Source organism: Crocodylus porosus, unplaced genomic scaffold (assembly GCF_001723895.1).
Source record: "Crocodylus porosus isolate Cpor-Errol unplaced genomic scaffold, CroPor_comp1, whole genome shotgun sequence".
NCBI classification, from domain to species: domain Eukaryota; kingdom Metazoa; phylum Chordata; order Crocodylia; family Crocodylidae; genus Crocodylus; species Crocodylus porosus.
In genome coordinates this window covers 188,246,063-188,272,411 of record NW_017728886.1, presented here as the reverse complement: position 1 = coordinate 188,272,411, position 26,349 = coordinate 188,246,063, and the positions used below count along the sequence as shown (strand labels likewise).

Below are 26,349 nucleotides of genomic sequence, written 5' to 3'. Positions count from 1 at the left end.
GCAATAAATTTGTATATAGTTGAGCACTTTGATTCGGCCTGGCTCTGTAGAGAGGAGAGAGGGCTGCTTCCAGGTGGCAGGCCCCTCTCAGCACTCTTGCCTGATCACCATCCCTTCCACTGGTAGACAGGGCACACCTGAGCTATACATACTTAATAAAGAATTTTACAAATATGAAATCAAACTTAAAGCTAAGGCTGTACGTACTGTTAAGCATGCAGAAGTCAGGAAATGCGAAGATTAGGAGCCCGTATACTATCTTACTGAATAATAAGAGACAGGGGCTGATTCTTCTCATTGGTTGAGGACTGACCTTGTTTTATGAGTTAATCACTTGCTTTAAAAATTGTATTTGTGTCTTTTGTACAAGGTAACATGTGGTCTAATAATGTTATTTATCAAGTATATTAAAAAAAAAATCTCAAGGTTTGACAGGATTCAGAGTCTAATGTGCCAGCCATCTGAGCGCTCCAGCAAAAGTAGTGAGAAAAGTGCAGTTTTCTGCCCATCCATTTTACTAAATGACCACAGCATTCTTTCAAAATGGCACCCAGCAATCTGTATTTACAGTAGAGCAGGGACAGTTTTTGATTACCTCTGCCCTACATAAAACAGATTATGCAGTCAGAACAAACAAAAACAAAGACGGAACATTCACCCAGTACATTTTATTAGAAAGATAGAGACAGACTATCAACAGATGAGTAGCACCATATAAAAGTCTCCCATTATTGCCTTCAGAAGTTTAAAAATTCTTGAATTAATGTAACTGCAAGATGTGATATATATATAAAACTCCATACAAGACTCCTGCTGGGCACTTGCTCTTTAAATGGCATTAGCTGAATCCTTTCAACTGTTGAATAATTTAAGTCAATTAAATATTAACTAGATTTCCAGAAACCTAAAAAGAAAAGAAAAAATCTATTTCCAGAAGCAAGAGCCTGATAAGTTAATGTTATTTGGAAATATCATTTCTTTATGACAAATGTTTCAGAGTAAATACACTTCATACCTTGTGATCACAGATTGATTAAGATTACTTCAAAATCAAAACCAGCTCAAATTCACAGGAATCCAAAAGCAAAATTGTGTTTTTATCCTCCATCATAAATAATCCCTATGTTATCATATTTGTTGTAGGAACAAAGGCAATTGCAACTTTGGCACAGATTTGGTACCAGACACATTAACACCACGTCTTCCACTAATAATGTGGATGGTTCTTGCTCACTAAGAATACATGGAGTTACTATTCCCCATGTCTAAAGAATGATAAAACATTCAGGAAATGTATCCCAGAGGTTATTGACTTTGTTTAAATTGCCTTTGAAGACAAAAGCATAATGTAAGAACTCTGTAACCATTTTGAAACATATATAGTATCTTTCTTCATTATACCCCAATTTTTGGTATCCCAGTGCGAGTATAAGAACAATAAGGACAATAATATTTCCTTCTTTCTTCATTTATAGTATCTGGTGGTGGACTTGTTAATCTAATTTAAACTAGAGGGGTATACATGCATATAAAAAGTGAGAAGAGCTTTCACTATTTCTTTATAGTACATTTTGGGGCACATTGGAGGTAAAATTGTAGTTCAGTTGAAATCTCTATTTTTCATGTGCTTTTATGACACATTGATTTTTACCTTTCTTGGGTACTGAAGATGAATAAAGGTGGTTTTTGGATGAGGACTGCATGAAAAAGTTAGGGAAAAGCCTGAACCAATGACCCACTGATTACTGTGGCCATCTTTTACAGGGGATAATAGCACAGAAAGCAGTTTGACTTAGAGTCATTACACTCATTCATGTTCTACTGTGTAACTTGAATAGACAAAGTTTTATTCAGTGTTATCTAACCTTCCAGAATCTGGCTAGCGATTTGCAGCATTGAGAGAGGAGCAAAAATCCTTTTTATTTCACTACTTAACATTTTATTTTAGAAGAATGGTCAACTTCCTTTACCTCCGTTTATTCAAACCACTTGTTTTTTAATTATTTCCTTAAGCTTGAGACTTGTTGAGTCATATGCTTCTGGTAATCCTCCTATGCAATAGTCACTAGCAGCTTTCACATTTACTGCAGTTATCTTACTACTTGCCACCTAATACTTTTTTATTCTCTGTGGTGTTAAATGTAAGGTAAAGCATGGGCAGTTTTGCAGTTTATTAGATGCTCTACTTACACGGAAAGATCTAGGATGTCAAAGAGGGCAGTATGGAAGATGCTCTTGGTATCACACCATGGCAGCAACTGCTATGGACTTCTAAGCACCCACCCAATCCCCACTGCTCTAAGTAACCCTTCCCCTTGAGCACTCAGCAGCACCTCCACTCCTTTCGCATTCCCTCCTTCCTCTCTCCATCATGGTTTGCCTAGAGTTTGCTTCTGGGGATAGGAGTAGGGGGACCCACCCCCCCACTGCTGCTGTCCCTGGCTGATCTGGGAGGGGCAGAGGAAGCCTCAGGGATGCTCCTGCCTGCTCCAGATAGGGGCTACAGAGAGCAGCTCTATGGGGCGCTGGGCTGGGTACAGTGGTGAGTGGTCTCCAGGACGAGGTGCTGGACTGTCAGTGTTTTTGTCCCTAAAGAATTTCAGAATTCATGTACATCTCATGGTTTTCACTAAATTCAGAGCAGCGCAAACATGCTAGGGGCAAGGAGGAGAGGAGGCAACATGAGGAAGACAATAGAGACATAACTCCTGCTATCTCTGGTTTTTATTCTCTTCTGTTTCTCTGACTCCTGCCCCTCCTTCTCCCTGACATATTAGAATTCACATGCATTGTACAATCCTTTAATATGGTTTTTACAAATCTTCCTGCTATTATAGTTTGAATTCAAGTGAAGAGATGACCCCAATCTGCCACATGTGTTTTGAACCCTGTTGTTAAAAGTGTATGCCTGTCCTCAATTGGCCAGGTAAACACCATTTAAATACTGTTAGTTGGACCTACTTTCTGATTGTTGTTTTTTTTTGTTTTTGTTTTGTTTTTTTAAAATGGTTCTGCTAATAAAGATCAAGTGTCAGTATGGATGCAGAAATATTTTTCTGCACCGCTACTGCTCTGAGGGATGAGCAGCCTCCGCTGAATTTTTCTGCCTGTAGAGCTTGGGAGTGTGAAAAGAGGTGGAGACTCGGGATACTCAGATTAATTCCATAGCTGAAACTGTCTCCATTGCATGAAAAATCTCCTGTTGTTACTGTTTGAATTTACCTGCTTTTGGACTGAGGCCATGTTTCCACTGGTTCATTTTTCAGAAATTGTTACCGGTAGAAAAAAATAGGCCAGGAGCTAGACTGTACGTGCATTCCAAACCCCTTGACTGGAAGGCTACACAGGCAAGCTCTCCATCCAGGGGACACTAGAGGGCTGCTCCCTGGGCTATTCCCACCCAAAGGAGCCCATTACATCATGGCCTTTTCTTTCCTTTAAAATCACCCTCTGTGCAGCCTGATGTGGGGGGAAGCAGGGCTGGAAACAGCTACTGATATGGGGTCCTGACTCCCCAGCTTTAAAAATCACTATGTGTACAACCCAGCAGCACAAGCAGCATTTAAAGCCTGGGAGCCAGGAACTGGACTTGAGAACAGCTTCCACAAGCCCAATTCCCAAGCTTTGCAATCCCTGCCCCTACTGTCCAGCTGGGAGGCAAAGGGAAGCATGTAAAGCCTCGGGGTGGGACCTGGGTTTGGCAACAGCATCCCTGTGCCCAATTCTCAATCCCCAGGCTTTGGAATCCCCACCACCCCTGTGACCCAGCTGCGTGGTACAGGCAATATTTAGAAGTAGGGGGCTGGGAACCAGGCTTGAAGACCACCCCTGTAAGCCTAATTCCTGGCTCCAGGTTTTGCAATCCCACCCCTGCCACCCACCAAGGGGAAGCCAGAGAGAACTAGAAAAGCCCCTCAGCCCTTTTTCCAAGCCAGAGACTGCCCGATTTGGGGAAAAAGTTGGGGAGCAGAGATCTGCTGCTCCTTTCCCTTCCCAGACCAGTTCAGAAAGGGAGGGGAGGAGCACAGCAAGGCTCCCCATCTGCTTCTTACACTGGGGACTTTGGTGGGAGAAGCAGGGAGGGGGCTTGTGGCATTGCTCCCTTTCCTTGGCTCCTGTTGTGCACAAAATAAGTGGATGGATCAGTGTGGAAAAAGCCCATGCCCACTTCTCACACCAGGGACACCAGCATGTGAACAGCCATGGGGGAAGCAGCTGCTGGCTGCTCTTCCCCTCCCGGTGCAAGGGAGGGGCAGAAGCAGCTGCTCTCCACACTTTCTTCAGACTGAGGTGACTCTGGTTTCTTGAAGGCATGGAAGCCTCTCCCCCCCAAACTTCACTCCTTTTGGTCCTTAACAAGGTGCAGTAGTACTCATTCTTCCAGAAGAAACTCTCCCAGGAGCCACATCTACCTGATTGGAGTAGTTATTTTTCCCCCACCCCGGAACTGCCTTTTTTGGTCCAGAAGAGGCAGCATGAACACTTGTACCCTTGTGGTTTCTGCCACGAGAATAACAATTTGCCCAGCAGAAACATAATGGTTGTATGTGGCCTAAAAATACTTCTAATGACCACAAAAACAAATGGATTTGAAAACGTTTTTTCAAATGATTTGGCAATGGTTAATAATAAAAGTATGGGGATGGCAGAGTCAGAAATCCATATATGGATATAACAACTGATACACAGAAAACAAAAGTTAAAAGGATATTGCCATAACATCACATAGGGTACCTGTTCACCCTTTCTTCATCCTACTGTGCATCCAATGTATGACACAATGATCAAGGCCTATAAATAGTCTGCAAACTGACACTGAATTTAATTAATATATTGCTGCAATTGTTCTTCATACCAGCTGTCACTGGAAGGTGGAGATGTTAATTAATAGATCTCCTCCTCCGCAGCTGCTATAGAGCACATAGTCAGAGGGCAAATTTTATCTTGGCTCTGTTAACAAGGGAAATATGGCTAGACTGACATGTCCTCACATATTCTGCTGCTTCTTTCAAAGTCCTTATCACTTCAGAAAGTGTGCGCAAAATATTATTTCCTCAGTATTATTCCACATGTTTTCTGGCTTCTTATTACTGCAATTTAGATGGCACGTGCACATTGCCTTCAGCCTTCTAAAAAGGTATATTCAACTCTGGTTGAGATGGCAGTTAAATTTTACATGCTGATAATTGTATATGCACTGAAAAGCACTGGAGAAACAAAACTGCTAATATTTCAAAACTGGCTTGATGTACCCTCATAGTTTACTTAGCCAGAGGAAAAATTTTACCCCAAAAGACAGACCAAATTCACCATCTGCTACCTTGTATGCTAAACAGTTTCAGTTTGCTATGAGTTACGTAGACACTGGGCAACTGGTGGCAATAAAGCTACAGAACTGGGGAAAAAAAATAAAATAAAATGAACACTACAATCCCAATGCATCAAGCTATAATTTTGTCATGGTAATTTAATTAAATTTCATAGCACAGGTGCAGAAAGAAAAAAGTCAGACTCACAGTTAGCTAAAATAATACCCTGGGTGCATTTCCCACCTGTGGAATATTGCCCCTTTTGTCTTCTACAAGTAAATAACGCTAGCTAAAACCACTTCTCCCAAGATTTCGTGTTCTGTCCTTTGACTGAGTGGCAGTACACATCCTAAGACTTACAGAGTTTCTTTTAAAAATTCATGGCCCAACAGTAACAGCCTGTCTGGAGCTAGGGCAGTTCTGCCCTGGCTCCAGAGCAAGCTGCCCCTGCTGCAAGATCCCAGCAGTTCTGGAGCAGCCCCCTACATTGTGCTGTGTGTGTTGCCGGTGTAGCTGAAGCTGGGGTCTCCATGGAGACTGGCAAAAGCCACACGGGCAGGGCCAGCTGGGAAAGAGTCCCCAGTTGACTGCTCCCCTGTTCCCCATCCCTGGTGTAGGTCATTGAACCCTAGCCCTACCCTCTAGCATATCTACTATTCCCCCCCAGCTTGGTGTCATCTGCAAACTTGCTGAGGGTGTACTCTGTGCCATCTTCCAGGTCGTTCACGAAGATGCTGAACAAAAAGAAACCCCAGGACCAACCCTGAGGCACTTCACTTGATCGAGCCATTGATTACTACTGAGCCCAACGCTCCAGCTAGTTTTCTATTCACCTGACAGTGCACTGATCCAGCCTGTACTTCCTTAGCTTGCTTGGGAGAATGTTGTGGAGACCATATCAAAAGCCTTGCTAAAAATCAAGGTACCCCAGATGCACCAGTCTTCCCAGTTCCACAGAGCCAGTCATCTCATCACAGACAGCAATCAGGTTGGTCAGACATGACTTGCCCCTAGTGAATCTATGCTGACTGTTCCTAAATACCTTCTCCTCCAAGTGCTTAGAAATTGATTCCTTGAGGATCTGCTCCATGATTTTTCCAGGGACTGAGGTGAGGCTGACTGATCTATAGTTCCCTGGATCCTCCTTTTTCCTTTTCTTAAATATGGACATTATGCTTGCCCTTCTCCAATCATGCAGGACCTCTCCTGATCTCCATGAGGTTTCAAAGACTATGGCCACTGGGTCTACAAATCACATCAGCCAACTCCCTCAGATACATCTCATCTGGCCCCAGGAACTTATACATAGTTCCAGCTTTTCTAGGTAGCTCCCAACCTGTTTTTTCCACCACTGAGGGATGCTCACTTTGTCCACAAACTGTGCTGCCTGGTACAGTAATTTGGAAGCTGGCCTTACCTGTAAGGACTAAGGCAAAAAAAAGCATTGAGCACTTCAGCTTTTTCTGCATCCTCCATCACATAATTACCTCCCCTATTCAGTAAGGGACCCACACTTTCCCTGATCCTCCTCTTGCTACCAACATAGTTGTAGAAACCCTTCTTGTTACCCTTCATATCCCTTGCTAGCTGCAAGTCCAATTGCACCTTGGCCTTCCTGACTTCATCCCTGCATGCCTAAGCAATGCTCTTATAGTCTTCCCTAGTTACCCATCCAAATTTCCACTTCTCATAAGCTTGCCTTTTGTGATTTAGTTTACACTAAAAAGTTCCCTGCTAAGCCAAGCTGGTCTTCTGCCATACTTGCTATTCTTCTGTACATTGAGATGGTCTATTTCTGCACTTTCAGTAAGCCTTCTTTAAAAAGTACAGCCGGCTCTCCTGGACTCCTCTCCCCCATACTGGCTTCCCAGGGGATTCTGCTCAAGAGTTCCCTGAGGGGGTCAAACTCTGCTGCTGTCCATCCTTCCTTTCCTCAGGATCCTGAACTCAATCATCTTGTGGTCGCTGCTGCCTAAGCTGCCATCCACTACTACATTCCCCACTTTTTGTGAGTAGCAGGTCAAAAAGAGCATGGTCCCTACATGGCTGCTCCCACACTTGCACCAGACAGTTGTCACCACTCTCCAAAAACTTCCTACATCACCCGTGCAGTGCTGTATTGCCCTCCCAGCAGACGTCAAGATGATTGAAATCCCCCATGAGAACCAGGGCCTGTGATCAGGAAACTTCCATTAGCTGTTTGAAAAGCCTCATCCCCCACTTCTTCCTGGTCTGGTGGTCTACAGGACACCCCCACCACAACAGTTACCCTTGCTTTCCCTTCTGACCCTAACCCAGAGACCTCTCAACAGGCTGATCTCCAGCTCCATCCTGGAGCTCTGAACAATCATATAGCTATCTTACATAAAGTGCAACTCCTCCTCCTCTCCCCTGCCCATCCTTCCTGAACAGTTTGTACCCACCCTCTACTGTCCCCTCCTGCTTGCTCTTCCTCTAGGTTTCCCCACTTAACTCAGGATTTTGGTCTCCAACCCCCAGCAACCCTAGGTTAAAGCCCTCCTCACTTGGTTAGCAAGCCTGTCTGTGAAGATGCTCTTCCCTCTTTTCATCAGCTGAATCCCATCTCTTCCCAGCAATCCTTCTTGGAAGAAGGCAAAGCCCTGCTGGTGACCCCACTTGTGCAGGCAGGTGTTGATGTGCAGGATGAACCTGCTTCTGTCTGGGCCCTTTCCCTCAACTGGAAGGATAAACAAGAATACAATCTGAGCCCCAGACCCCCTCACCTCTGCACCCAGAGCCCTGTAGTTTTTGATATGCTCAGGGTCTCTCCTAGCAGTATCATTGGTGCCCACATGGACGAGCAGCATGGGGTAGTAGTTGGAGGGCCGAATGAGCCTCAGCAGTCCCTCTGGGACATCTCAAATCTGGGTTCCAGGCAAGCAGTGTCAGGTCAGCAGATGGCTCCCTTTGTCCCCTGCAGAAGGGAGTCTCCAACCACCACCACCCATTGCTGCTTCTTGGTGGCAGTCGTCTTGATCCTTTCCACCTTGGGGGGCCCTGTCCCGTCTTCCTCCACCAATGGAACGTGCTCCTCCCTCTCTGCTGCTAGGGCTGCATATCTGTTCTCCAGATGAACCGTTGCAGGTGGAGGTGAAGATCCCTGCTTGCTGCCAAAAGTCACAAGCCTCCAGCTTTCACCCTCTTGGGTGTCCATGTCCCCTATTCTCTAGGGCTGCATCTGCCATTTCTTCCTTCGCAGTCCCAGGTTGTCTTCAGCACTGAACTGACAAACGCCTCATGGCAGAGGATGCTTTATAGCCTTGCTGCCTCTTCCTGTAGTTCTCTTGCCTGTTCCCTGAGACACCACGAGGAGGCACTGCTCATACTGCAGGCACTTCCTGACCTGGCCACCAACAGAAGGAACCTGCAAGCTGCAGCCCTACAGCACCGAGGCTGGCCCTGGGTGGAAACCCCAACAGCGAGCAGTCCTGCCTGAACAGAAGCCTCACAGGCACAAGCAGTGGCAGTGGCTCTGGCATTGCAGTGTCCTCCAGCTATTTCCCTGGGTCTCTTAAACCAGTCTTTTCTCTCTTACTGCTCTTCTTCCAAGCAGACCTTCCCTAGCAAACCTGGCTGGAAACTGGCCTGTTCATTAATCACTGGCCCCAAAGAGTTCCTTTTTCCTGCTTCCTCTCACCATGCCAAAAAGCTTACCCCTCAAAAAAGGTCGAGGGGGAGGGGCATGAACTGGCCTGCAAACTGCTACCGTTTGCATCCTTTTTGCAAAATAGGAGCTGGGCCTTGTTTTCTGTGACCCAGTCATGACACTATTGTAGCTTTGTCCATGATATGACATGACACAATAAATTTGATCCGAAGTGATTTGTAGGCAACCTATCCTGTCTAGGATACTTGCAATGTTTAAGGCAAGTGAAATATCATGAACAAGTACAATATGAACTATATCAGTAAACCGATATACTTTTTCCAATTGTACAAAATCAGGGCAAACCAAGAAATTCTGTAATTTAGAAATAGAGTTTTATCATAACAACTCACATAGCAAATGTTAAATGCAATCAGCCTTTCTTTTGAGGTAGATATTTAAAAATGACCCCATACCACATTATGTTCTGTGCTCAGTACAAATATGTAGATCCTAAAAATTCTGCAGTATTGACATAAATATACATACCCGATTTGTGAACAGTCTCGATATGGCAGCACTGAAAATATGCTACAGAAGGATCTTCTGCCACTGATAAGGACTATTCTAAAAATAAACAACAAATATTAAAGTAAACAAATAATACCATTGCATTAAGTGTTTATCATAATTATTAGTATTAAACACTAATGAGACATTTAGCAAATATTCTATTATTGACAACAATCTTCCTCTTCTCTTTTGGAAGTTGATTTTTCTTCCTTGTACAACTGAAATGTTTACACAAGTTGAACTGCAGTGCTTCACATTATATAGATAAATCAAAACAGACAATTAACACTGCTCAATTCCCAGGTTCTACATAAAAAGTACATAATAATATCCCTTGTACAGTAAAGAGATGAACCCATACTTTATACTGGTTGGGTCAGCTCAGTTGTTCTCAAACTTTAGACTTATGAGACCCTTTGGAAAATACCAGCTCTTAAAACACAAACAAGTGAAAGCTAACTATGGAAAAATGGAGCAATTCTGTTGCAAAGAACTCAGAAAGACAACAACAGATCACAATACTTTTGACATCATGGATTCCTATTTCAAATCGGTGTTAACTTATGAACCATGTACAGGTGTTTGTACACCTAACCTTCCTAATACTGCATGAATCCTTAAAAGGATTTCATGGCACACTGCGGTGCAGTGATTGAGAATCACTGGTCTAGCTTATTCACAATTTGAATCATAACGTAGGCAATTTTAACTCAGTTTAAAAGCAGACTGATGGAGGGGAAATAGGAGTAATTTTATAAAAAGTTATTTTTCTGCCATAACACCAGGAATTCTTACCATTATAGAAATAGTAAGCTGATACGTTACCTTTTTGAACATGATCTTCAAAATTGGCACATAGTTAATTTTTAAAAGGATTCTGATCCACTTATCAGAAGCAGGAGACAAAAAGATTTCAAATAAAATATTAATATCCAATCTAGAAGATGGACTACTGGGAAGAGAGGAGGTCTACCTGACATAGATGGAAGAGCATCTTTGCATACAGGCTTGCAAATGCAGCAAGGAGGGCTTTAAAACTAGGTTCACTGGGAAGGGGTGGAGGGGAGGAGACAGAAATGCAGAGGTAAGTAAAGAGCTTGGGCACCTGGATAAAAGGTTAGCAAAGGGAAGTAACAACAGAAGCCTTAGCAATGTTCTCAGGGGGAGTCAAGGAAAATCAGTTAGATAAATTCTTGCATTAGTATACAAACATTTAAAGGAAACAAACGGGAAGAATTAGAGGTCCTAGTACACACAGAAAATTATGATGTCATTGGGATGTGCTAGAATAGTTCACATGAATGGAATACAGTCATAGGTGGGTAAAACTTGCTCAGGAAGGATAAACAGAGGGGAAAAAAAAGGAGGAAGTGTTGCCCTATGTATAAAAAGGCAAGGTACATGTTTTCTGGAGGTGCACTGCGAAGTGGAAGGTAGGCCCTATTGAAAACCTCTAGGTAAAAAAAAAAAGTCAGAAGGGAGAGCCAGTTTGGGGGGATGTTATGGTGGGCATTTCCTACAGGCCACCAAACCAGGAGGTGGGTGATTGATTTCTTTAAACCAAACCAACAAATGGATACAAGCTTCCAAATCATGGGACTTGGTTTTTGTGTGGGTCTTTAATTATCAGGACATCTGCTGGGAGGGAAAACAAGCTGTGCACAAACAATCCAGCGAATTCCAGAAGTGTGTTTGGGATAATTGTTTAATATGGATGGTAGACAGGCCAACTAGGAGGAAACTGTTCTTGATTTACTGCTCACAGACAGGGAGGAATTGGCTGAGAATGTGAAGGTAACTTGAGTGACAGTGACCACAAAATGATAAAGAGTTCAAGATCCTAAAGGGGAAGGAGGAAGGAGAGCACCAGAATAACAACACTGGACTTTAGAAAAATCCTGGCTAGAAAGCAAAGCAGTCTCTTCAACAAGTTAAAACCCAAAAAGGAAACTTGGGTCACAGTACCAAGGATGAGAATAAGAGCTTTGTACAGCTATGAAAGGAGAAAATTAGGAAGGCCAAGTCAACTTGAGATGCATCCAGCAAGGAACATAAGAGGAAATAAAAAAAGGATTCTTTACAGGTATGTCAAAACTAAGTAGAAGACCAGAGGCAAACTAGTCACAGATGATGCAGAGAAGGTTGAAGTAGTCATCTTTTTTGCTTCAGTCTTCCCATATAGGAGCAGCTACCAGATGACAAATGCAGTTGACAGCAAGGATAGGGAAGGAGACGAACAACCTAGAGAGTAGTAAAAGAACAAGCCAGGAATTACTCAAAGAAGCTGGATGCATTCAAGTTGGCAGGGCTGGATGGAATGCACCCTAGGATACTGAAGGAATCGGCTGAGGTAGTTTTAGACACACTGGCCATCCTCTTAGAGAACTTGTGAAGCCAAGTTCTCAAAACGGTTGAAGGGCAAATAGTGTCCATCTTTAAGAAAGGGAAGGAGGATCCAGGGAATTACAGAACAGTTAGTTTGACCTTGATACCTGGAAAGATCATGGAGCAGATCCTCAAGGAATAGTGTGAGGAATTCAGAGTACAACAAGGTGGTCTGGAACAGCTAGCATGGATTCACCAAGAGCAAGTCATGAATGATGATGATCAACCTGATTTCCTCCTCTGATAAGCTGACAGGCTGCATGGCTGGGGGGAGAGCACTGGATGTTATATCTGGACTTTAGAAAGGGTTTTGATGCTGTTTCCCATAACATTCATTAACAAGCTACAGAAATACAGACTAGACTCCTGCACTTGGGACTGAACAAATGCACGTACAAATACAGGCTAGGGAATGACCGACTAGGCTGAAGTACTGCAGAGAAGGACCTGAGGGTTACAATAGACCGGAAGCTGAATACAAGCCAACAATATGCTCTTTTTCCACCTCCCCCCCCCACAAACAAAAATAGCCAACAGCATATAGGGCTGTATTAGCAGGTGTGTCACTTGCAAATCAAAGGAAGTGATTCTTCTGCTCTAGTCAGCATTGGTGGTGCCTCACTTAGAGGACCGAGTCCAGCTTTGGGCTCCACACTTCGAGAAAGATGTGGACAGTTTGGAAAGAGTCCAACCCAGAACAACAAAAATGGTTAGGGGCCAGGAAGGCATGACTGATGATGAAAGGCTGAAAGAACTAAGGCTACTAAGGTTTTTTCAGTCTGGAGAAGAGAGAACTATGGGGGGTTTGATAAGAGTCTTCAAATCCTTGAAGGGTGATTACAGAGAGGGGCTTTTCTCTGTAGCTGTAGCCAACAGAATTAGGTGCGATAGCTCAAGTTCATAGTGAGAAAGTTACCCCTAATCTTCCACTTAAATTTATCCTTTAAGCACTGGAACAGACTACCTAGAGAAACTGTGGAATATCCATCCTTGGAAGTTTAAGAGCACATTAGATGGACACTTGGCTGGGATGATCCTGCTTTAAGCAGGGGGCTAGACTAGATGAATCTATGAGATCCCTTCCAGCCCTACTTTCCTGCAAGCCTATGATCCTGAACATATAAAACTCAACTTGCAGATGACACCAAAGCGGGGGAGGGGGGACGCAACCTAGACAAAATTGGAGGATTGGGCCAAAAGAAATCTCATGAAGTTCAACAAGGACAAGTGCAGAGTCCTGCACTTAGGATGGAACAATCCCATTCATCAATACAGGCTGGAGACTGGCTGGGCAACAGATCTGCAGAAAAAAGGACCTGGGGGTTACAGTGGACAATAAGCTGAATAAGCCACAAGCATGCTCTTGTTGCCAAGAAGGCTAATGGCATCCTGGGCTGCATTGGTAGGTGTGTTGCCCATAGGTCAAGGTAAGTGATTATTCCCCTCTATTCAGCATTGGTGAGGCCACATCTGAAGTGCTGTGTTCAGTTTTGGCTGGGACGATCTAGTTGGGGATGGTTTTCCTCATGCAGGTTCCACAAATTGTGATTAAAGTTACTGTTCCTGTATGTGAGGGAGTGGGGCCTAGGAGCGGCCGTGAACTCCCTAGCGCCCCCTACCATCACTCACAGTGGACTCGGCACCCTCAGATTCTTGCCTGCCATGACTTTGATAATAAATAGGTTTGTATGGGAGGCTGCCTTTATCCCCGAGTAGACGGTGTGTGTTCCTACCCCTGCTCCATATGGGGTACTGCTGTGCACCCCTGCCTTAAGGGGTGTGCGTGCCTCCAAACCTCCCCTTCAGCATGCCCCAAGCCTCGCAGCTGTTCCGTGGGACGTTGTACAGTCCCCTGCCCCTCGGGTGCTCCCCCTCTGGCACCCTGGGCTTGTCACCCATCTGGCGCCCCTGGGCCTGTGTCCCTATGCCCTGTCTGGCGCCTCTGGGCCTGTCTCCCCACCAGTGCCCCTAGCCTGGCGCCCCTGGGCTCGTCTCGCAGGTACTCTTTCCACGCCTCACCCCCTCAGGGCCTCTCTCACCCCTCTTGGGGTCTTGTGCCGCGCTCTTCGCACGCGCTCGCCGCCTTTCTGGGGCCTCAAGCATCGCTCTTCGCGCTTGGGGCTCAGGTGGCCGCAGCCGTACCTGGCCCCTTGACCCTTCTCTGGTCCTTTGCCCCACTGGGCAAAACACCGCCCTTACGGGCTGGGGTCCAACCCCGTACACCGCGCCACTCCAGCGCCAACAGTTGTGCCCCACTGGCACTGTGCCCCTGCTGGGCACCAGGAACCCCAAGCGGCTGGGGAGCTCCCGTGAGGCCTCCTCTCACCCCTACAGCCTCACCCGGTCTAACTATAACACAAGGCAAGCCCAAATGGCTGTAACAAAACCAACAAAGAGCCTTCCCGCTCATAATGCAAACTCCCAGCCCCAGCAGGGCTTCCACCCTAACTCCTTTCAGGGTTCTCTCCTCCCTAGCATCATTGCGGCCGGGCAGCAAGGTAAGGCTGCAATCACCAACTCTGGCCACTCAGCTCAGCCACAGAGCTCCTGCGGCTCCCAGAAGGGAACTGCTAGTCAGGCTCCGGCCTGGGCTGTTTATAAAGGCCAGGCCCTGCCCCCTTCTGGCCACCTGACCGGCTGGTTGCCATAGCAACCAGCAGCTGGGCTGCCCCGGTGATTGGCAGCTCACCTTACCTCATTCTCAGGCACGGAGCACCCCAGAGCCTCTGTGACACTGTAGAACCTATAAGCTTTTCTTTAGTAAGTTCAAGGAATTCAGTCTGTTTAGTCTCATTTCTGTATTCAAATCTATTTTAAAGACTTCATTTTTTGTCTGCTAATGCAATCATTCTTATGGCTCTTGAGCAGTCTCCCATTTTTTAATATCTTTAAGTTAGGATCATAGGAAAGTAGAGGTGGAAGGGACCTCATGAAGTCATCAAGACCACCCCGATCAAGACAGGATCATTGATTAAAATCAGGAATGGACACCAGAATTTTAGACATCAGAACTCAACTCAGCATGCTACTGCCATACTCATAGACCATATTTCATGGCAGATGAAATTCAAATGTAGATAAATGCAGTGATATACCCATGATAACCCAAACTATACCTAGACTATGATGGGCTCTACATTAACTGTTACCACACAGGAATGTGATCTGGAAGTCACCGTAGACAGTTTGTACAAACAGCACAATGCTCAGCCACAAAAGGACAAACTAAAAATGTTAGAGATTATTAAAAGGGAATTGTAAAGAAAACAAAGTATCATTATGCCCTTTTATAAATCCATGCATCCACACCTTGAATACAGTGCACAGTTCTGGTCCCTACACCACAAAAAGCAATTTAAAAACAACTAGAGAAGGAACAGAGAATGGCAATAAGGAATGATTAGTGGTATAGAAGGGCTTCCATATGAGGAGAAACTAAAAAGGCTAGGCCTATTCAGTTTAGAAAAGCAGTGCTTGAAGGTCAACACTATAGAAGGTTGACAAAGTGCTAAATAGCAAAGAGCAAGTAATGAGGGATTCATTATTTACCCTCCTCCCACAATAAAAGAACTAGAGGACACAAGATAACACTGGCAGGGAGGAAGTGAAAACTAACCCAAGGATTTTTTTATTGTCAGACAGCATGTAAATTAAGTGTGGAACTCGTTGTGGAAGTCGACAATTTAGCCAGATTAAAAAAAGGGATTGGACAAATTCTTGGAGAAAAGGGACATAAGTAACCATTGAGAATGGAAGTTAGGGATACAGCCTGTGAATCAGAACTTTAGATCTTAGATGGTGGAGGCTGCAAGTGAGAAGGGAACAGTGGGGAAAAAAACCTGGTCATACCTACCCAGTTCACTCTCCCTTTCAGCAACCACTCTCTGCTACTGTGAGACATAGGATACTAGGCAAGATGGACCTATGGTCTGACCAAGTACATAGCAATTCTTATGTTCTTCGATAACTTCTATGCCCCTACTCAATATTCCTCCATTTGTACATATAAGCCTTGTATTAATTCTTTGGCAAAAAAAACTGTCATGATAGGAACTTAGTCTGGCAGATTAGCCACCATGACACTGTGCCAATTTCAGTCACTGCTTCCCAAGATAGAGACGCAATCGTCTAGCATGGTCTGTATTCTTTGCTCCTAGATGCATGATTTTAAATTAGTTTGAACTGAAATGTATATGGCTTGTTTAAATCCAGTTTACCAAACACTGGAGATTACTATCACCAACCTGTCCTCTTCATTGTTTACTGCACACTCAAACTTTGGGTCATTTACAAACTTCGGGTAATGATTTTGTATTCTTACAGATCATCAGTAACTGAACCAATATAAACATATCTGCCAGTTTTAAAAGCCACTTAATGTGTGGCATGTTGATGTTGTTCTAATTTATTAACAGAGATGGCATGTAATACCAAGTTAAATGCCTTACAGAAGAAATTGACATATTACAATCCCATCAGTACCTTTTATCAATCAGATTTCTGATTTCATTGAGGGAGTCTGACAAAGACCTACTTTCTCTGATAATCCCCATGTGATAACTGTACTGAATTTAAAGAAGGTTGGACCAAAGCACCTTGGGATACTGGAGAAAGAGTGATTTATTACTTAACCCCAATTGGTCCTGGTTATTCTTCTCCTCGAGTGGCCGTTTTTGCTTTGGGAGAAAAATCTTGAACATATGCATACTCATAGTTTCTCCCGAGAGAGCAGCAATTCTCTCATGAAAAGCTGAATGTATGTGGGCAATGACTCCTCTTTCCTTGCTAATACTGGACTCTTCCTTGCTTCAGTACATTTAAATACATGTGGATAAAAAAAAACCAAAAAAACAAAAAAAACTCTTCTACTTTTGGGTTGTAAGTGGACTGTACTACTCCAGCCACATTAAAACTTGGCAAGGGAGTTCCAAGTCTTTGGTGTTAATTGGCATAATGGATTTACATAGAAATATAATGCTGGTCTTAATTCCCTACTGACAGAACACAGGGCAGAGCTGTACTTCAGACTAACTATATGCATCCCTGAATTTACCTATGGAGGTGCAACTCTACTCTGCTTTCTACCTAAACTCAGACTAACATGGTTAACTACTTCTCTCATCTCCCTGTGAGTTGAATGCTGCTAATACCTACTTGCCAAGTGGCATGTTGTCTTGTTGCTCTGCCCTCTAACACAACTCTTCTCTTATACTGTTTGCCATAAACTTAAACATAGCCAGGATTTCTTCCCCAATTTTTACACTGATAACAATCAAACAACTGGACTGATAACAAGCCATATATGAGGTCCATTTATTCTTCAGTAGCTCTAAAATACCAGATAGGCCAGGAGTGCTGTTACATAAGCCATTTTACAATTTAGAAAAGTTACAGTGAAGCCTTCAAAGTTGTGCTATTCGAAAGCTTCCTCGTTAACCAACAGCATCTATATTCTTATGTTCTGAAGCCCATTGCTGTTGCAAAGTAAATTGCTTCGTAATATAATTGGCATCCTGGTGAATCAGTCTCCTGGAGAATTATGTTGTAGCAGAAATATTTTTCCCCCCTTTTAAAAAATAAATTTAAAAAGATGTGAAGCTGCAATAACAAGCAGCAGCAAGCACAGTATCTTCCTAATAATCAACTACCCATAACGGAAGGATCTCACTCAGCCTAAGATGATTCTCTCATTCCTTGCCTGGCAGCTGTAATAGCTCTTACCTACTGTAGGTCATAAGCCACAAGATGCTTTAAGTGGTATTTGTAGTCAGTTATGAAGCAGGGTGGAGTCATTTTTCACAATTGAGAAAGATGATGGTGAAACAGAACAAAAACAACAACAAAGCTGGCAAAAGATTCATTTTCTGCTCACCACTGCTTATTGCTACATGGTTTATTACTCAGAAAAGTTCTCTCACTCACTGAAAGCCTTGACTGCTGATGTATGAAACTTGGCAGTTTTTCAGGCTGACATCAGAAAACATCTTTAAGTGCTAAAAACCGTAGTACCCACCAGACATACTTCCCCATTCCCTCTAGCTGCTCCTGGAAATACAGCTTTTTTCCATTGATGCCCTACTCCCTTCTGACAAAAAGACTCATAACATTAAAAGAAAAAAAAAAACCTGGTGCCTTTATATGTCCATGTGTAGAGATAGCAATTTCACAATGGGAGTTTAAACAAGAAAAAGCTTATCATATATTGAGGATCAAAAAAGGGAGCAAGCAGACACTGTGCCAAGAACCACAAATGCAACTTGGAAAAAATCCCTTAGTTTTTCCATCCAGTCTCAAGCCCCAAGCATCACCTCCATTTCTACATACAGAATGGAACCCTGTATTCCAAAAAGTTCTCCAGGTGAGAATGAAAAAAGGGACATGGGGTGCTTTTATAGTAATGCTTTCCCTCTTTCACCAGATTGTTCACTAGAAATTCATGAAGTTGGTGCATTACAGGGGTTCAATAGGAGTATTTCCTTTGTTCTTGGAGAACAGTCTTGCTCTCATTCTCTCTTGGCAAGGATTGCAGGGAGAGAATTCAATATGTTGCAATTCCAAGGCCTTCTATAAAGCTAGACCATGCAATATACCCTTTAACTCTGAAAATCCTCAGCCTCTTCATACCAGACGCAGTCAAGATTGACCATTGTGGTTTTGTTGCCCAACCTACAAGAAATGGATAGACATCATGTAGGCTGAGATCTGGGGTCTCTCCCCCTTAAGCTGGAGATTTTTGTGGTTTCCATTCTTACTGAAGCTATAATAAAAGGAAGGATGGTCTTTGTTGTAGTAGGGTCTTGTTATAGCCCTGATAGTTCAGGTATGAGGAGTCATAATAATTTTAGGTTATCATTTACTGGCCCAAGAGCATAACTGTATGGTCCAATAAAAGTTATCAAATAAACTCTTCCCCGCCCTAGATCTCTATTTATGCAGATAATTTACTTATAAAATAATGACATCTTTACAAATACAGTGTATATTTTGTTTTGCCTTGTTTTCTCCCAGAACATACTTAAGGAAAAAAGAAAAAAAGAGTCTGGAGGAGTGAGGTGTATGAGGGAAGAGGGTTGGAGAGATTAACTTTTCATTTCCACATGGGTAGGAATGGTTCTATCAATGTTTGTATCCTGCTCTTCACCACTCCATTGTTTGCTAGCTGCATTGACAAGAGAGTCCAAGAAAAAACATTGATACCACTATTGATAGTTTTTCTGCTGGATACAGCAGGTATAAATCCCCTGTGCCACAGCTTATAAAAGGCATCAATAACAGGAACCTGCTGTGCAGACGGTAACATGAACCATCTATACATACAATCAGTCTCCATCTTTTTTTTTTTTTTAATTCTCCCCGCCACAGGAAAAATTGTACTAACCACAACAGAGAAATCATCCTGTTAAAGAGCGCTCTGACAGTCCACGACGATTTGTGACTAGACATTCTGGGTTTAATCCTTTAATAAAACGCAGGTTACAAAATTTCTAAAAACTGGTTTAATGCACAAAGCTTTTGACAGGAAGTTTGTAATGTTTTTCCCCACACCTGCATTAAGCTAATGTTTTAAAGCAGTAACTCTACAACTGATTCATTTGTGTTTGGAGTTGAGACAAAGGCCAAGGTGCTATCCAGCCTCCTACTGAAGGCAGTAAATCCTTATTAAGGTAAGATGCATGCCTATCTATGCAAGAAGGGGAACTATCACACTACTGGTGGGGAGGCCCCTAAAAATGCAGTGAGTTGAGAGAACTAAGAATACGCAGAGACTAGGCAAACATCCATTTAATTAAAAAGGTTTATAGAATGTGTACTCGAATGGAAAGCTACGTATGATTACTTGGGGAGGAAAAAAAAAGAAACCCAAAATACCTAGTTAAACTTTAAAACAAATCAACTGCCAAGTTAACCATCCAAAAATAATTAAGTCAATGAAACACTTTCAAAGATGTGCTCTAATTGTTATATAAAATGCACTAATTTATGCAAAATAGGTATATTAGTGTAAAAGGAAGGCGGCTTTAAACAACTGAGTACTGGACTAGAGTCTAACAAATAATGAAGACCTGGATTAAACTCTCTTCTCTGACAAAGACTTCCTGGGTGACACTGTACAAATCACTTGGACACAAACCCTCAATAAAGTTATTGGATGCTTAACTGCTATTTACCTTGAAGGATCTGGAATTTCTGTGAACTGGAATAATAGTACTTCTGTACCTCACTGATGAACACATTCAAGACTATGAGGTATACAGATACTATGCAATGGGGATGGACATAACAGTATCTAAGCCACATAGAAGCGATTCTTTTTTTTTTTTAAAAAGGTGCTTTGCATCTAATACAGCCATTGGATTTCCATGAAAATAAGTGCTCAGCTCAGCACTTTTGGAAAAATTGGGTCACTTATTTAGGTGCTTAACTGACTCACTTGTAGAACCAACACTTTGGGCTTCTCATTTTATTTTCTGTGACTGTCCACAGGATGCAGAGCTTTTCAATTGGTGCACATGTGTGTACACATGTCCTTTAAAATATTCTGGAAAAAAACTGTACCTGCCAATAAAGATAAGGAACTAGTTGTGGGGGCGGGGAGGAGGGAGAAGAGAGAAATAGAAGTTTTGTTAATACGAAAATATTGTGTTTTCTTATCAGATGTGGAATTACTGGTATATAAACCAAGATAAAATGTTATATGGATACAGTAAGTACACTGAACAACTACTGGAATGAGAGAGACTGGTGTTGTAGATCAGGGATCAACAGCATTTAAGACCAGTTTGCAGCTTGGCTGCTGCCATGGGCGACCAATCCTCTCTGCACTGCCCTAGCCCTCCCTGTTCTGTGCAAAGGGCTGCTCTCTTCCCCTCATGCCCACACTTAGAGTAGACTCTGCTTACCCCACTACCAAGTGCTGCTGATTTTTCCCATCACAACCAATAACAGGGACCTACAAATTCAGCTACACAGATAGATAGAGGCTGCAGTAAAAGAGCAAGAGAGCAGGCAGGCCTGGGACAGGTGCCAAGTGGATGCTACAGAGGACACCAGCAGCATGCCTAGAGGAATGCATGGGGAAGGGTGGTGGAGGTGTTCTCGTTGCCATTGATCCTCCAGCCACCATGTGCCACAGAGGCTGGATCCAATTTCTTCATGGATTTGTTCCAGCCCATGGACCCTAGAATGCCAACCCTACCATAGACTGCTGCATTCTTAGAGTTCTAATGGGGCCTCTTCTTTTGCATAGGTACGTTTTATGCCCAAATATGCATGTGTACATTACAACATGGGTATTGTATATACTTGCATATGTAACAAATTAAAGCAATTCATGTCATTTGGACTTGTAACTACAGCATGCTGGACCGCAAGTATCTTCCATATATACAATGACAAGTTAAAGTTTAGACTGAAATTCTGGCCTGCCTGTCAGAGTGAATTGCTCACTGTAGATGTAGCACTCCATTAAGTCTGTGAGGGAGCCTCTGCAGACTTCAAGTGTGTAGGGCTAGTCAGGGTTGGGGAAGAGTTCAGACTCATGCTGGCAACTGGCCTGGGCCGTTTGCTCATGTGGTGAGGGTAATGCACCTCTGTCAAAGAGCAGTGAGGCCTACTATTGAACACACTCCCCTAGTGTCTTTGAACCACTCTGCCTAAATATGCTGTGTGAAGAACACTTCCTTCTGGTCATCTATATGCCCTCAGTCCCACTCCTACCTCAGTGAACACTTCCCAAGCAGATGCAACAATCTTGCTCTGAATACTTATAAGAGTAAGTGCAGAACTTCTTGCGTTGTAGAGCAACATATTCATAAGATTCCCTCCACCCTGTGTCTGTTCTGTTCTTTCAACGCAGGCCATCTTTTTCTCCTCTTATGCTTCTTCTTTTCTCTCAGTGAAAAAAAAAAAATCTCTAGTCTAATTCTGTCTCATATGCACTTACATGTGTTGCTACTCTTGAAATCGCATCATGTTGATCACTTCCCCTTGTTATGTTCCCAGACTCCTAATTCCAACTATTTTCTCTCCCCCAAGAAGTCATAACTTCCCACTGCCCTACCCAAACTATACCAATTCTCTTTCTTCCTTTCCTTAAAATGCTTTCCCTTTCCCCTCTCAGTGACCTGGGGCCAGAACCTCAGCCCCTAAGTCCTTAGATCTGCCTTCAGAAGTCTGCTTTATGTTTCTTTCCTCCAAAACCTGCCTACTGACAGATGCTACAGCATTCAGACGCCTGCTTTAACTTGTGCCAGGGTCTGTTTGCAGTCCACTTACATGCATCTTGGACAGCTCAAGTGTACTCAGTTGTCTAGCCCTAGTCTCAAATGATTTCACAAATCTACTTTAACCAAAAATTGTGTCTGGTCCACAATTTTGGCAAAGCCACATTAAATTGAAAATGGCTGCAAAAAACTAACTTCTAAAAAGGAAGTTCCCTATTATATAGAACTTTTTGTAATGGAGACGGGGCTTGGAAAACCCAACTAGAAATCCAGTCGATTAATACTTCGCATGAAGGAGGTAGCATGCACCACAGATTTTTGCTTACATTTAGATATCTTTATTATTTTAATCTTAATGAGTTACTGCCTGTGTTACATAGTAAATCTGAAGTCTGACTTAGCTTTGCATTGATGATACATGTACCTTCTTTGCCATCCAGACCCCCGTGAGTAAGAAAACCTTTTCTTGCACAGTACCTGCCATTTCTAGTATCATGTTGCCTCATATTCTTGATGAAATGAACCTTCTTAAAGTTCTTTGGTCTGGGTGAACCTGACAGAGTCTGACATCTGAAAAATACATCAGTTAAAAAAAATGTAGTCAGTTCCATGCTGAACAGCTGAAGTGTCTCAAACACAGAGACAGGAAGGAAAGACTAGACAAATGATTCAAGTTACGCCATTTTAGGAGTCAGCAGAAACAAAGACAGTAAGTCTGGAAACAAAGGCTTAAAATTACGAAGGGGGGTGGGGGGGGTGGAAAATAAGAGTGTCCTCAAATCTAAAATATAACTTCGTGGTCTCTGCTGAGTTATATCCAAAAGAGCTCTCCAAAACAATTAGTAGACAGAACTCTAACTGGATTCTTGAATAATTTCAAAGATCCAATACACCTGTTTTTTATGGTTATGTTCTCAATGACTTAAACTGTTCCCATTAGCAAAAGAAAGCTACAATTAAAAACATTGACAATGTAGCAGTCTCATTTCCCAGTTACAGGAGTAAATGATTCTCATTTTCCTTTAACTGAAAGTCAGTCATCATTTTTGCAATGTTATAACACACACGGAAAAAACAAAAAAACAGGCAAAGTAAGTTGTTTGGAGGAAAAAAAAATTTATGAAAAATCAGTTTTAAAATCCATTTTAGTGGAAAATTTTATGTTTTTAGGTTTAAACAAATTGGGATTTTGGGGGCTGTTTGTATTTTATCCTAAGAAATAAAATAAAATTTGGCATCTTTTTATGGACAGAAACCACAGAATGTTTGAAAGGATTTTATTTTTTAATTACTAAATGCATTTGAAAAGGAATCACAGTCTCTAGAGAAAGTCTGACTGCTCTTTGTGCACTATGTAATAGCTAAGGGAGGAAGAAATCTTTCCCAGATGACAAAGCAGGAGCTGACTGATTCTTTCTTTAGTCCCAGGCCTGTAGCTACCTCCATAAGTGCCTGCACCACTGCAGAAGAGAAGAAATAACTATCACATTGCTGTCAAAGCAGCAGATTCACCAGCCCTACTTCCAATTCATGCCACTCCCAAAATCTAGTGCTGTAGCACCATGTGGGCAGGCCTGTGTACAGGCTGCCTTCACAGCATGCAGGAAGAGGAAACTCCTGTATGGGAGTGAAGAAATCCCTCCCTTCCTTTGCTGTGGAGTTGCATTGCCTCTATTCACGGAAGAGCACTCCATACCTGCCGAGGCAGAAAGGTGGAGATTTCCCTCTAAAAGCTTTATCTTGTTTTCTGCCACGTGGCCTGAATATATCATATGTGAAAGAGGCAGCTAAGGCATGCAGGCCCAGACACGATAGTTGTTTTTCCAGGATATGTAGTCACACAGCAAAGGGCTGAACTGAACTTTCAACTGAAGTTTAATACAGTCATTAACTAGCACCTGTGAAATGCTCAGAACTCCTCTTAGATGTTTGCCAGCATCTTCCCCCACCTGCAGATCATGCCGCTGGGCACAGCCATACACCACCACCGCAGATCATCTCCATATATACCCCATGAATCTCTACCTCCTCCCTGGCAGAAGAGTTCCAGGTGCTCCACACCTATGCCAGCACCTACTGTAGGTTTCTCTTTAATGGAAGAATATCCACCATGGAAAGGATCCCACTGGAATGATAATACAGCCCCAAGCAGTTTTGTGAACTAGCAAGTAAACAAGCAACAGAATCCTACCTTTCCAAATGCACTTTGTGTATTTCGTTTGCCAATTAAATTTCTTTCTGAATCACTTCTGAGACCACTTCATAACATTCTGCAGTATGCTTCGTAAAACAATGACATCTTGGTAATTGGCCAGCATGCTGCAGCCTCTGCTACAAAATTCTTGTTGTGAGGTGGGGAGAGACAACCAATTTCTGTGCAGATTAGCAAGGTGTAGATAAGTGTCTACCCTAGAATTTTACTAATTTGACCAAGATGAATACTGGGGCCCAAGCTAAAAGCAGCTTAAAAAAAAAAAAAAAGAAAGAAAAGAAATATCAAGCTTTTGCCTCACTGAAAAGCAGTTTGGAAGCATAAAGCTCCAATTCTATCACTCTGTAAACTTCTCATTTTTACATTTAGTGTTGCTGAGTGATCAGTCACAGGATGATACCGTCTCTTCTGTATCCTGCTGGATCCTCACTGTGATGGGGCTGTCAGTAAGATATGGATGGAAGCAGGTTTTAAGGGGTGAAAAAAGAAAAGAAAGTGTTCTGGATGATGAAGTTAAAATGTTCACCTGTACTAAGACTAGGTACTGTTAGAAGTATCAGCCTCAAAAAGCAACATACAATGAAAAGAGAAAAATGAGAAAAGGCTCTTTAAAAGAGAGTGTATTTATAAATAATTATTTAAGAGCACAATTCCTAGCGTTAACAATCACAACTGTTAAAAAATACCTGTTTTTTTTTTTTTTAAATAGTTAACTAATTTACACTGCCACTACTTCATTATCTATCCCAGGTAATTTTTTTTTTTTTTTTTTTTTTTTTTTTTTTCCCATATTGCCCTGTAGGATGAACCTTATCTGTGAAGAAGAGCAACTTATTTATCCATCAGAGTACTAGTCAGTACAAGTAAGGGTGACACAGATGGTCTTGACAGATATATAGACATGCAGATAGCAATAAAAATCACCTCCGAAGTGGAGCATTCTCTTCAATATCCTCCAAAGTCTCCAGAGAAGACCGCTGAGAGATCAAACGACGTCTGAGAAGAAAAGAGAAACTGCCATCAACAATTAGAACATGGGCAATAATAATAAAAGCTCAAAGCCCTGTTAATTTATTATGGGCAGTGTGCTACATAACTGAATCAAACTAAGGCACAGGTTGTTATTCACCTGGTTTCATCCTGTTCAGTCCTGTTTTTCTTAAGCCGCTACATTCATCCCTTCTACAAATTATTCATAACGTGTTTTTAATCAAAACAAATGTTGACCTTGAACACTAACAACCAATTTCTCCATTTGTATTTTGTACCTAAATGGGGTCTCTGCTTTTGCAGTTTTCCTTCTTTGACTAGCTGAGAAGGTTATGCATGTTTTTTTATTTGGTTGCATAGGTTCAGACCTGCTTCCACAGAATGATTTCTGGGTCATTTGCTTATAATGAATGTTTTTCATTGTATTACTTTCTTCTACCTTTAATATCCTCCACTCATACCAATTTCACTGATATACTAGCAAGTCCTGACCCTTGCATTTCTCCACCATTTGCTATGCTATATGTACACATCTCAAGGATTACAAAGCTGGAAAAACTCTATGATAATACCATTTCAAAAAAAAGTGAGACCTGATTAATTTCTGAAGAAGATTCAATGTTGTCCTAAACCAACACAAATATTTTCTTTTCTTGGCTCCTGTGGATAGGAGACAAGGAGATAGAATCATAACCTAATGATTAATAGGACAGGTTTCATTCAGTCTCTACAGAACAGTTACTAAGCATATACATATATATTCTAAGTACAATGTGTGTATATAAGGCCAGAAGAGGGAAATCACTACCTCCATTCTATAATAAAAACAACTGTCCAAAATCTTTGTTAGTGCAGAGTTAAGGTTATCCAATGGTGTCTTATGCCTTCGTAATGCTTCAGTTTAGTGACAATCAGGAAAAGGAAGGTACACACCAATCCCTCAAAGCAATCATAACTCTACACTCTGGTGCCTCTAAGATTGGTTCAGCAAACCAGGATGCTATATAAAAGAAATACGAAGAATAATTCAAAATAGTTGCACAAAATAAA

The 26,349-nt window shown here is 42.4% G+C and overlaps 1 protein-coding gene across 1 annotated transcript in view; it reads right to left on the bottom strand.

Moving 5' to 3' along the window:
• The window catches only part of CABLES1 (Cdk5 and Abl enzyme substrate 1), a 49,640-nt gene extending 23,604 nt beyond the window's left edge, over positions 1-26,036 (bottom strand). Inside the window, exons 1-3 of the mRNA XM_019546953.1 lie at positions 25,234-26,036; positions 22,575-22,667; positions 9,466-9,543 (exon numbers count right to left, since the gene is read on the bottom strand). Of these exons, the coding sequence (XP_019402498.1) occupies positions 9,466-9,543; positions 22,575-22,603 (107 nt within the window). The 5' untranslated portion in view covers positions 22,604-22,667; positions 25,234-26,036. The remainder of the gene's footprint in view (positions 1-9,465; positions 9,544-22,574; positions 22,668-25,233) is intronic.
• Between the last annotated feature and the right edge of the window lie 313 nt (positions 26,037-26,349).